General features: G+C 42.4%; 1 protein-coding gene across 2 annotated transcripts in view; it reads left to right on the top strand.

The window, feature by feature from the left end:
- The window catches only part of IQGAP2 (IQ motif containing GTPase activating protein 2), a 398,264-nt gene extending 388,553 nt beyond the window's left edge, over positions 1–9,711 (top strand). For both annotated transcript variants that reach the window (XM_077287309.1, XM_077287298.1), the window contains 4 exons: positions 3,247–3,407; positions 5,537–5,680; positions 6,433–6,541; positions 8,559–9,711. In XM_077287309.1, coding sequence (XP_077143424.1) covers positions 3,247–3,407; positions 5,537–5,680; positions 6,433–6,541; positions 8,559–8,672 — 528 coding nt within the window. In that variant the 3' untranslated portion in view covers positions 8,673–9,711. The remainder of the gene's footprint in view (positions 1–3,246; positions 3,408–5,536; positions 5,681–6,432; positions 6,542–8,558) is intronic.
- The last annotated feature ends 3,320 nt before the right edge of the window (positions 9,712–13,031 follow it).

The raw sequence follows: 13,031 nt of genomic DNA, 5'->3' as shown, positions 1-13,031 counted from the left end.
CTTGCATCTAAGAAGAAAGGTCTAAGCTGTGGAAAATAGGGATACCCCATGCGCATGCTAGAATTTGGCAAATCAATTGATGGGGGTGCATATATTGTAACGTGTTGGTGTAATATGTATTTATCAATGCCTTCATTTTACCCTCTTGTATAAAATGTCATTAGTATACCAGGAATTTTGGGGTTTCATAGGTCTTGCAGCTGCATTTAATCTTTTAATATTGGATCATCCGAATTTGCGGAAGAACAATTTCCCCAAAGGGTTAAATCTAGTGATGAGCGAGTATACTCCTTGCTCGGTTTTCCCAAGCACGCTCGGGTGATCTCCGAGTATTTGTTAGTGTTCGGAGATTTAGTTTTCATCGGTGCAGCTGAATGATTTACAGCTACTAGCCAGGCTGAGTACATGTGGGGGTTGCCTGGTTGCTAGAGAATCCTCACATGTACTCAGCCTGGCTAGTAGCTGTAAATCATTCAGCTGAGGCGAAGAAAACTAAATCTCCGAACATTAACAAATACTCGGAGATAACCTGAGCAACGAGTACACTCTCTCATCACTAGTTAAATCCTTAAAAATAAAAAGTGAATTTAATTTCTGTTTTACCACCTCCCAAATCTTTATAAATATAAAACTACCCTGGAGGGTGGGAAGAGAAGTTCTGTTGTATCAATGAGCCAGAAAACTGGACTATATTTTAAGGCTATGTTCACACTTTGCATTTTTTCAGCGTTTTCTTTTTATTTAATGCAAATTTTAAGCTGCGTTTTACAGTACCAGAAAAATGTATGATATTTCAAAAATCTCATGCACACAGCTTGTTTTTTTGTCCTCAGTATTTTGTGCAAAACCTTGGGTTTTGCAGAATGGAGCATATCACTTATTTCTGTCTTTTCAGCATATTTCTGGTGCAAAAAGCGCTGAAAAAAAGCAGATATCAATCTTTGCGGCGTTTTTCGTGCCAAAACCTGATGAATTAGAATCTGATTTTTTTTTATGCACAAAACTTTATTAGCATGTACAAGAGACTAATCTACACTGACACAAAAACAACAAAAACTAAGCAAAACCTGCTTTTTTTTTAAGCAAGTTTGTTACTACCAAGTGAGCAGGTTTTGTCTGCGGTAAAGAATGCATCAAAAACAGAACATGTGAATAAAGCCTTCTAAACACATTTAGAAAGGCATCTGGATAATTTTACAAAGATTCTAATGAGAACCCAGAATTCATAGTAATTTCTAGAAATCCAATATCATGCTCACATACTAATTTCTAAAAATCCAATATCATGCTCACATAGCAATTCTACAAATCCAATATCATGCTCACATTAGAAGTAAATCTCCAATGGCATATAAAAAAGAACACTAAAAAATGACCTTGAATGTGTCTTCTGATTTAATGGTACGTGAGTGCAGCACCCCAGAGTCCTGGTTGTTGCAGTACTGTGGCTCCGCCACTATGGGGAGCTATGGTACGTCTGATTGCACTAAAGGAGTTTCTCTGACCAGGTAACACCTCACTACACTTCACACTCCGGCCACCAGGGGGGGTGGTCCTATCTAGTAGGCCACTCCTCACACTATGGTAAAACTGGGGGTTGGACAGGAAGACAGGGAGAAGTAGCTGGGAAGAGCTAGTGAGAGGACCTGTCAGGGATGGGATCCTGGCAGACTCCTCAGAACAGAACTAACCAGCGCACAACGGGAATACAGTAAAGAAGTATTGGGACCAGAAGGAGTCGTGCTGTTAGACCGAGGCAACATCCTTCTGAGGCGCAAACAGTCGGTGGCCGGAACGCCGAGCAAGTAAGAGACTTTAAGTACACTGCAAACCACGGCCGGACAGCTAATTATAGGTTGGCTGTCTCACTTAACACCTAAGCAGACAACGGAGGCAGTTGTGGGAGAGGGGCGACTCTAGGGTCCCGGAAGAACTCCAGGCCTACCCCGTCATACGGGTGCGTCCTACCATATCATCTGGGGGACGGCGAGAACGAACATCAGAGACAGACAGAAACAGTTGTGAGGACTATCCCGGGAGCTCAGTAGGGAAGAACTACAACATCCAGCGCTAGAAGGTAGACACTGATTCCCACCTGTAAAGAGAACTCCTGATGTGCCTTTGGACCGGCCGGTCTCTGACAACCCAGTTAACAGCGCTCTGGACGGAGGTCTCCAAAACCTTCAGTAAAGAGGTAAAGAGACTGCAACCTGGTGTCTTCGTTATTTACCGCGACTTGCACCCCACAACTGCACCATCATCATCACTTATTGCACCGGACGTCCCCCACTGACAGACAGGGCCACGGACCGGGTCTAGCCACCGTGACAACCCCAGGACTGAGACCCAGAGGCCCGGCTCCGGGTACCCCTCGGCCCTGCGGCGGTGTGGGGGCGCTCCATGAACAGGGAGTGGAACAAGGGGGTTCATCATTTTTTGTTTTTAACTGTTAAAGAGTTTATAAAGGACTATTTAATTTACTTACTTTGGGCCTAAGAACTAACAAGTAGGTAATTGCTTGCTACCTGCCTATTTTGCCCATCGTTGATCTCTTCCGCACTACTCTGTTGATGGGGCATGACTGCTGACATCATGCTGATTGACATTGGCTCCCCACTACCTACCTGCGCGGAGCCAGCTGTCAATCAACATGACATTAACAGTCCCATCAATAGAGCAGCCCGGAAGAAGATAAGTTGTTCTGTTGACGTGGAACACTTCAATTGCTCACAGGAGTAATCGGTGACTGCTCTAAGCTGGCATCGGGTAGAACAGGCAGGTAGTTGCCTCTGTTAGCAACTACAGTACTTGCCTGTTAGGACCATAGTAAAAAAAATAAAACTAAAATAGTCCTGGACGACCTCTTTAAGTCATTTCAATTTAAAAGCAACAATGAAGGACACATAGATAAATATTTTAGTGTATGAACAAGAAACCTTGAGAAATTTTAATATGCACTGAAAAGAAACAAAATATTCTAACGAGCATTAACATCTGAGAACTCTCCCCCGGATGGTCAGCAGCAATAAAAACAATGTTTGTGTGATGAGTTCTGGACTGACATTACGGCCAGTGACCTGTTGGGCTGCAGTGGCCATATATTGGGACAACACATGCATTTTTCTCTTTCATTGACTGTGCATTCCTCACAGATTTATCATCTGCTTTTGTATTTTAATTTTTTTCAGCTTTACATCTGATGTTATTCTCTAATTTAATCTATGTTCTGTTTTCCTATCCTCTCAGGACATTCGTAACCAAAGGCGACACCGGCAAAGGCGAAAAGCTGAACTTGTAAAACTTCAGCAGACTCTCAATGCCCTAAACTCCAAGACTGCCTTCTTTGAAGACCAGATAACCTATTATAACACGTACATCAAGACATGTCTAGACAACTTAACTCGGAAGTATGTTCTGTTCACACAGGTTCATTATTACCAATATACAATTTCAAAATGGAAAAAAGATAAAAGGGAAGAAAGACCTTCCACAAGCCCAAACGTTAGAAATAAAAAAAAAAAAAAAACTTTCAAAATGTAAACCTATTTAAGGAGATGTTTTAACCAAATTATTATTTTTTTAAAGTACAGTACTCATTTCATTTAGAGGCAAAAACTGGGTTTTGTTTTTTTTCTGGGTAAAACATATAAAGAAGGTAATGTTAAAAAGTGGTGTACTTGTTGTTCTTTAGTCATTCTAAAGATCCTCGGGGGCTGGCACTTTCTGGGAACCCTGAGTTCTTAGCAGTAATGATTAGTGTATGTAAGCATTCATTTATCAGAGCTGCATAACAAAGTGTTAAATGAGGACTAATGCTCTCATCCCCATTGATTGCAAGGAGCTTCCATCCTTTCCAACAGAGCCTTTTTTTTTCACAGTAATTGACAGGAGGCAAAACATATTCCATCCTGTATAAAATCCTTTAAAACTGAGTTTTCCACAGGATAGTTAATAAGAGAACGCCCATCGCAATGAATGAATGAAGACTGCGCAAAGGCTCCACCACCTCCTCACTCTCTTGTGGTTGGATGTCAGCTAGAACGGGACTCGCCTATATCTGACACAAATGTTTCTCATGAGACATTCCCTTTATTTTTGTCTTTTAATTCACAAAGAAACATAAGTTAATCATAGTACCAACTGTTAAAGAAGCAGTCCTCCTCCTGCCATAAATTTTTATCTTCTAAATATATTGAAGTCATCATATTACATAGCACTGCGTACTTACAATTGCTCATTTTGCTTTTCTACCCAGTTAATTCTTCTCTTTTTTTCTGCTCTATGTAGAAACAGGAAGTCTTTTCTCCCTGCATGAGTTATTCCCCTTTTTCAACTCCTGACCAAGCTGCTCCTCCTGCCTGCCAGGGACTTTTGCAGGGAATAGAGACCTCCTGTTTCTACATAAAGCTTGGAAGGATTCAGATTTTTAATCATGTTATAGACCTAATGGAAAAGAGAAGCATTAACTAGGTAGAAAAGCAAAATGAGCAATTGTAAGTACACAGTGCTGTATAATATGGTGATTGCAATATTTGAAGAGGATAATAATTTTGATGGGAGGAGGGCTTCTTTAAAGGGAACCTGTCACCCCCCTCAGGCGTTTGTAACTAAAAGAGCCACCTTGTGCAGCACTAATGCTGCATTCTGACAAGGTGGCTCTTTTAATTATGATGCCTGCACACGCTGAAATACACCTTTATAAAATGTGCCCTCTCATACCCTGAAATCGCCAGGGAGGCGGGACTTTCCTTCCTAATCAGACGCAGCACAGCCATCACTCCAGGCCTGTGCGTGTCGGGCGCCGCCTCCTCTTGCTGCATTATCGTCCCCGGCGCCTGCGCATTAAGTTTTTTTCGGGCATGCGCAGTTGTGCTGCCCTTTGTACTTACAGCGCCGGGGACGATAATGCACATTTTATAAACGTTTATTTCAGCGTGTGCAGGCAGCATAACTAAAAGAGCCACCTTGTCAGAAAGCAGCATTAGTGCTGCACAAGAGGGCTCTTTTAGTTACAAACGCCTGAGGGGTGTGACAGGTTCTCTTTAAATTCAAATTAGTGTGGTTCCCTCCAGCCTCTGATTGAAGGTAGTGCAGTCTGGATATAGTAGTCTACTGTCTGCTAGGTGTATGTGGAGTACAGACTGTTGTTATTAAGGGCAACAGCAGTTTCAGACAAAAGTTGAAATTATTGAGCCAGTTACATGCGCAGCTCTGCGTGCTCATCCGCATTGTGGCCGGGCACTGCACTAGGCTTATGCAGGCTGCTTTTTTTTTTTTTTTTTCTTGTACTTGTGTGATTTTTACTGGTCACCATGTTGTCTGTGTGTGGTCCATTGTGCGCACAAACAGCACATTGACAGTGCGCTCATTTGAACCCAGCCAAATCCGCGGGGATTCTGAATCTGCTATATTTGGGAGAAGTCTAATTTTAATTCATGCGACATTGGGCAGAATTTGCGATTGGCATTTGTAACATTTTCACATTCTGTGACTCTTTGATGTGGTATATTTCATATTGCTTAAATATTTCACATAGGAATTCAAGGCGTTCTATAAAAATGGATGGGAAAGGAGAAGAGAAAGGCAGCAAGAAAATAAAACAATCTTCCCTTAAATATACAGCAGCAAGATTACATGAAAAAGGTGTCATCCTGGAAATAGAAGGCCTGCAGACCAATCAGTGAGTAAGAGTAGTGGGAATAAGCTATAATGAATACATAGAATCACTGTCCCTGGGAAAACCAGTATTTTATCATTAAAGGGGTAGTTCCCTTTCATTAAGAGTTAATCACCTTCTGCAGGATGTAAAAAAGAAACAAACCTCCCTGTACTCACCTTCCCCGGGTCCAACGGTGAGTCTCACCGCTACTCCCAGTGTCTGGTTTTGACTGTGGAGCTGACATCACTTCATCGGCACTGCAGCCAATCTGTGAGCTCTGCAGCTCTGATCGGGGCATTCCCACTTTGACGAGACGTCAGCTCTGCAGCCAAGATCCTGTTGTCATCACTCCATGTGTAAGGTCTATGGCACTGCACTCAAAATAAGCAAAAAAGGAAAAGGGACACTTTTAAGCCGCATGAGCATTCAGGTGTCGTCTAATGAATATCGATATCATTAGCCATTTGGAGGAGGACGCACAAGGTTAGAGAGAAATGAGACCCTGTAGAAGGGAGAGAGGCAAAACTCTTATGCCCATGAATGCAGATTGCACTAAGCCTCCATTAATCTTAATCTAAAATTTACTAAGTCTTGACATTGACTTAGGTGGCTCGAAATGTGATACCTTGTCTAGTACTTGGAGGACACGAGAACATTTCTTGAAACATATCTGTAACGCTCTAACTTACTTCCAGGAATTTGTAATGGAATGGACTTACATTGTTGAGAATGATAGAAGTCAACTAAATGTTTACCAAATTATTATCTTCTAGATTCAAAAATGTTCTCTTTGACATCACGCCCGGAGATGCAGTCGGTGATTTCGAAGTGAAGGCGAAGTTTCTTGGGGTTGAGATGGAAAAGGTCCAGCTTCACTTTCAGGTATCAAATACATGAAGAATGTACAGAAATCAATGTGCAAGTGAAAAACCAATAACAGGTTGGCGGAGAAAGAGCATCTGTGGACAAAAAACTGGGACTAGCAAAACTAAATAGGGAGAGTAATACATGCTCAACCTCCAATAATTCCACTATAGCTTCAGTATCACAACCCACTGATGCACAGATTCCTTTTTCTTACCTTTAATGCTGTAGATAAGCCCCCGATGTAACCTGAAAGATGAGAAATAAAGGTTATATTATACTCACCCAGGGGCGGTCCCGCTGCGGTCTGGGTCTGATGAGCGTTGTGGTCCGGTCCAGCGACTCCTATCTTCATACGATGACGTCCTCTTCTTGTCGTCTTGCCGCGTCTCCGGCGCAGGCGTACTTTGTCTGCCCTGTTGAGGGCAGAGCAAAGTACTGCAGTGCGTAGGCGCCGGGAAAGGTCAGAGAGGCCCGGCGCCTGCGCACTGCAGTACTTTGCTCTGCCCTCAACAGGGCAGATTAAGTACGCCTGCGCCAGAGCCACTGCAAGAAGACAAGAAGAGGACGTCATCATATGAAGATAGGAGGCACTGGATCCGGACCGCAAGGCCCATCGGACCCAAACCACAGCGGGACCTCCCCCAGGTGAATATATATATATTTCAAGTTACATCGGGTGCTTATCTACAGCATTACAGAATGCTGTAGATAAGCCCCTGATGCCGGTGGCCGCAGCTCATATACGATTTTGGGGGTGACAAACTCCCTTTAAGAAGGGTCATCTATCACTGTTAGTTTGTGCTTATTGTATTTACTTTATATCTTTTATACATGTAAATCCTCTTATACTGCACTCTGGAATTAATGGTGCTTTATAATAATAATTTTCATTCAACGTGCAGTAAACTTTCCTGGTAAAACGGGTGTTGTGGAATTGGAGACATACTGTATATCTACAAGCTAGCTTATAAGAGTCTGATCAATATGGATCCAACCTCTAGGACTCGCCCAGCATGAGAATAGGGGTCCCTTGTCTCTCCTTTTAATAGCGTGGCAGTTGCACATGCGCTGTGCCGCTACATTTGCTGTCTACGGGACTGACAGAGAGAACGTTAAGTACGTCACATAGTGGTCTCAGTGAATCCCATAGTCTTAATGAGGCGCAACTACACATAAGCAACCACTGCTTCGTTAAAGCAAGACACAAGGGACCGAAGTTTTTATGATTGGTAGGAATCCGTGTGCAAAAGTGAAGACCTTTTTAAGCACATGTTCAGTAGCTCTCAGTTTCTTGTTCAATGACCAAAAAAAACCATACAATAATTTGGGGGGGCATTTTATACAAGTGACTACCATTGTGTAATTTTTAGAGATGAGTGTATTGATTTTGAATTTCGACAAAAATTTGGATTTGCCAGCACACACATTTGTTGGCATGTGACTCAATTGAATAAAGCAGAATGATGGACTGATGGCCACCATTTTGCTTGATTTTGGCTGAGAAGTGGTTAATAGATAAATAAAAAGCCATTATACTCTCTTCACCCCACTCCTGCCCTGGTGCTGTAGTTGCCCTGCCCAAACCCCTGCTGACTCGCTTTCTCCCTCTGGATCGCAGCTTCTTTTCTATCTTCACTTTTCTACGCTGTCTGAGCCTGAAAAGATGCTATGACATCACTGGGTAACACGTGTCATGATGTAACGTAAGGTCTGAGGTGTGAAGAAGATAGAAGAGAACACTGGAGCTGGAGAGAGGAAGTGAGCCAGTGGTGAACTGGGCAGGGAGCTCCGACACAAGGATAGGTGAAGGGGCAAAGTGAGTGTAATCTTTTTTTTATTTTTTAGCTCCTTTGTTTATTATACTATGGGGTTTGGAGAGACCTAAAAGCATAAAAAATGGATTTTGCCAGCAAATAAATTGAATGCAAATAGAATTTCCAAATTTCTTCAAAATTGTTCATCCTTCTCCTCATCCTTACTAACTTTATTTAAAACCTTTTTTTTCATATTGCCTCCCTTTTCTCTATTTCAGGACCTGCTGCAAATGCAGTATGACGGTGTTGCTGTAATGAAAATGTTTGACAAGGCAAAAGTCAATGTGAATCTTCTCATATTTCTTCTAAACAGGAAATTTTATGGAAAATAATAATATAAATTCAGGTGAACGCTTGGATTAAACCAGAATCAAAATTATTTTTTTGTACCTTTTTTTTTTTTTATTTAATATATTAATTCAAGTCATTTTGACAGCAAAATCTATTAGGAATTAAAATAAAAATGTCGAAAGTAACCAAAATTTCAAAGTTGATTGTATTGAGGTGCCTTTTAACCCCTTCAATGACAGGGGAATCCAGGCTCCCCTGAGCATTGAAATGTTTTAACCCTTCCCTCACTGAAAGGAGTTTGCAGTGCATCATTGCACTTTAGCATCTGTAAGCACTGCACATGTTACAGGTAATATTGATTTTTACAGTGGGAAACACATATAGACACTTTCGATTTTATTAGATTTCTAAATTCACTTAAAAATTAAAATAGACTATAAAAATGTGTTATCTATTTTTAATATAGTGATGAATCCAAGAAACAAAAATGCAAAAAAAAATGTTTGTGTTTAAGTAAAAGCAAAGTGCTTTTTATCATTTGTAGTGGTATTACGCTTGCAGTAGGGAATGAAAATCTTCAATCTAATGTGACAGATCAGATTTAAAAAAAACAAAGTCAGTGCTCATGGCTGTCAAAGTATCATTGCAAAGGTGAATTTTTGGGGAATTTTGTAATTTTTTTTTCTTATTAGTAACACATAATTTATAAAATGGGAGAAAAAAAAAGAAAATATTTACTGTAAACATTGCATGAACCTGACTTCTGATTGAATGCACTACTGCCTATGTTGGCCCTTGTATTCTGCTCTCTGTCAGTCATACTGAATGGCAATGAGGTACTAGGGTGATGATGGCTGTTTTAGTTCCAGAGGTTTGGCCACCTCAGTGCTGTGGTATGTGTCAAGGGGAAAAAAGCGGTGCATTGTGGTTACATTGCTTTCTCTCCATCACTGAATAGGCTACGCATTTTTTTTTTTTGGTTTGTGCCTTTTTATATGTCAACTGCTCAGTCTTTGTAATTTTCTTTATTTTTTAATGCAATAAAATTCATTGTTTCATTAAAAAGAGATTATATGTTAAGTTTCACTTGTTCCTTTTTTTTTTATGTGGATAATTGTGGGTAAGGGCCGGCGTTGGGGAGCTTCTAGGCAATCGCTCAGGGCCCCAATAACTTTGGGGGCCCCCAGCTTCTGCAGCAAGAGTTGTAGCTTCATGTGGAGACTGTTTCAGGACTCTATCTATCTATCTATCTATCTATCTATCTATCTATCTATCTATCTATCTATCTATCTGTGTGTAAGTATATCTCTGTGTGTAGTTGAGCTCCCCTGATTCCGGGTCCGGAGCTCCCCCTCCTGGCCTAGATTCAGATGTGTTGAATGTGAGTGCCTTACCTGAGAGAGAGAATCCCCTTTGCCTCCAAGTGTGACACCACCCTCCCCGAAGGGAAGGCAACATCACTGCAACAACCGGTTACCTGGGGTGCTGCAGCAGCCAATGCAAATCTGTACTATTGTTCAGGCAAATAATACCTTTCTATGAGGATTCCCATATTAATGGTAATTGGCTCTTTCTCTTCCTATATGGTATGATCAAAGCAAGTTTTCATGGAAAAAAAACTGCAATAGTTTAGATATTGCTATGATTATTCTGGAAAATAAAACATAAAAAAGATTACTTTTATAATGTATTCTCTTTATGGCTAAAAAAGGGCCGCAGATTTTTCTGATAATAAACTTCTAAAATTACAGCCTCTTGAAAAATGAGCCAGACATTCAGTGTATTTTAGTAGATGATTACTTTGCTACACTTCCTCCATTAAATGAAATCCATTTCTAATGTTAATAGTCTGTCTCGCTTCCTTCATAAAAAAAAATCTGTCCATTCTATAATCAAATAAGTCCTGTTCAGAAATAACATTAGAGCTTTAATGATAACTCAGCTTGTATGAAGAGGCTAATCATAATTAAATATATAAAGCCTTAAAATAGATAAACCAACATGCTTCCTGGAGAAATGTTACTGATAGACATCACTAGAAAAATACATACTACAGGCTGCCTAGGGTGTAGAGATATGCCTGACATGCATGATATATGCAAATTGCCTCTTCTGAGAAAAAGAGGACAACTCTATAGCGCCACCTGTTGGAAGTAGCGATCCTACAAGTCACAATCAACCCTTTAACGAGTCGTGCAATATGACTTAGGTTAAAAGCCAAATCAGTATCTCAATTCGCAGACACGGTGTTTCGGGCTGTTGGCCCTCGTCAGTGCGAAGCATGAGAACCGATTTGGCTACGCGAGAGGCTCTGGACTGTGGGTCTAAGGGGTAAGGTTTCTCCTTATGGAGAGTGACATACCAGCTGGCTCGTCAAGGTAAGGAGGCCTATTCGCCGTGCAATGCTCCTCTGGGAAATTAAATATGCAAATTGCCTCTTCTGAGAAAAAGAGGACTTAACACTCTAGCGCCACCTGTTGGAAGTAGCGATCCTACAAGTCACAATCAACCCTTTAACCCCTTCCCGACCTGTGACGCCACGTAGGCGTCATAAAGTCGGTGCCAATCCGACCTGTGACGCCTATGTGGCGTCATGGAGGTATCGCGTCCCTGCAGATCGGGTGAAAGGGTTAACTCCAATTTCACCCGATCTGCAGGGACAGGGGGAGTGGTACTTTTGCCCAGGGGGGGTGGCTTTGCCCCCACGTGGCTACGATCGCTCTGATTGGCTGTTGAAAGTGCAACAGCCAATCAGAGCAATTTGTAATATTTCACCTATGAAAAGTGGTGAAATATTACAATCCAGCCATGGCCGATACTGCAATATCATCGGCCATGGCTGGAAACCCTGATCTGCCCCCCCCCACTGCCACCGATCTCCCCAGTCGTCCACCTGTCCGCTCCTCCTGTCCGCTCCCCCGTGCTCCGATCCCACCCCGTGCTCCGATCCCCCCCCCATGCTCCGATCCCCCCCTTATACTTACCAAGCCTCCCGGTGTCCGTCCGTCTGTTCCATAGGCGCCGCCATCTTCCAAAATGGCGGGCGCATGCATAGTGCGCCCGCCGAATCTGCCGGCCGGCAGATTCGTTTCATGTACATTTTGATCACTGTGATAAAACCTATCACAGTGATCAAAATAAAAAAAATAGTAAATGAACCCCCCCTTAATCACCCCCATAGGTAGGGACAATATTAAAATGAAGAAAATATATTTACTTTTATTTTTCCACTAGGGTTAGGGTTAAAACTAGAGTTAGGGCTAGGGTTAGGGCTAGGGCTAGGGTTAGGGCTAGGGTTAGAATTAGGGTTAGGGTAAGGCTATGTGCACATGTATTCTGGTCCTCTGCAGATGTTTCCGCAGCGGATTTGATAAATCCGCAGTGCAAAACCGCTGCGGATTTATCGCGGATTTACCGCGTTTTTTCGGCGGATTTCACTGCGGTTTTACAACTGCGGTTTTCTATAGGAGCAGCTGTAAAACCGCTGCGGAATCCGCAGAAAGAAGTGACATGCTGCGGAATGCATGTGCACAGGGTTTTTTGTTTCCCATAGGTTTACATTGAACTGTAAACTCATGGAAAACTGCTGCGGACCCGCAGCTGCAGAAACGCTGCGGATCCACAGCGTTTTGCACAGCGTTTTCCACAGCGTGTGCACATACACTTAGAATTAGGCTATGTGCACACGGTGCGGATTTGGCTGCGGATCCGCAGCGGATTGGCCGCTGTGGATTCGTAGCAGTTTTCCATAATGTTTACAGTACCATGTAAACCTATGGAAAACCAAATTCGCTGTGACCATGGTGCGGAAAATACCGCGTGGAAACGCTGCGTTGTATTTTCCGCAGCATGTCAATTCTTTGTGCGGTTTCCACAGCGTTTTACACCTGTTCCTCAATAGGAATCCGCAGTTGAAATCCGCACAAAAAACACTGAATATCCGCGGTAAATCCGCAGGTAAAATGCAGTGCCTTTTACCTGCGGATTTTTCAAAAATGGTGCAGAAAAATGTCGCATGAATCCGCAACGTGGGCACATAGCCTTAGGGTTAGGGTTGGAATTAGGGTTAGGGTTGGAAATAGGGTTATGGTTAGGCTTGTGGTTAGGGTTATGGTTAGGGGTGTGTTGGGGTTAGGGTTGGGATTAGGGTTAGGGGTGTGTTGGGGTTAGGGTTGTGGTTAGGGGTGTGTTGGGGTTAGGGTTGTGATTAGGGTTATGGCTAGAGTTGGGATTAGGGTTAGGGGTGTGTTGGGGTTAGTGTTGGAGTTAGAATTGAGGGGTTTCCACTGTTTAGGCACATCAGGGTCTCTGCAAATGCAATGTGACGCCCGCAGACCATTCCATCAAAGTCTGCATTTCAAAACGTCACTACTTCCCTTCCGAGTCCCGACGTGTGCCCA

This window comes from Ranitomeya variabilis, chromosome 1, assembly GCF_051348905.1.
Source record: "Ranitomeya variabilis isolate aRanVar5 chromosome 1, aRanVar5.hap1, whole genome shotgun sequence".
Lineage (NCBI taxonomy): Eukaryota > Metazoa > Chordata > Amphibia > Anura > Dendrobatidae > Ranitomeya > Ranitomeya variabilis.
Note: the sequence above shows the minus strand (reverse complement) of the source record. Positions and strands in the feature narration are given on the sequence as shown.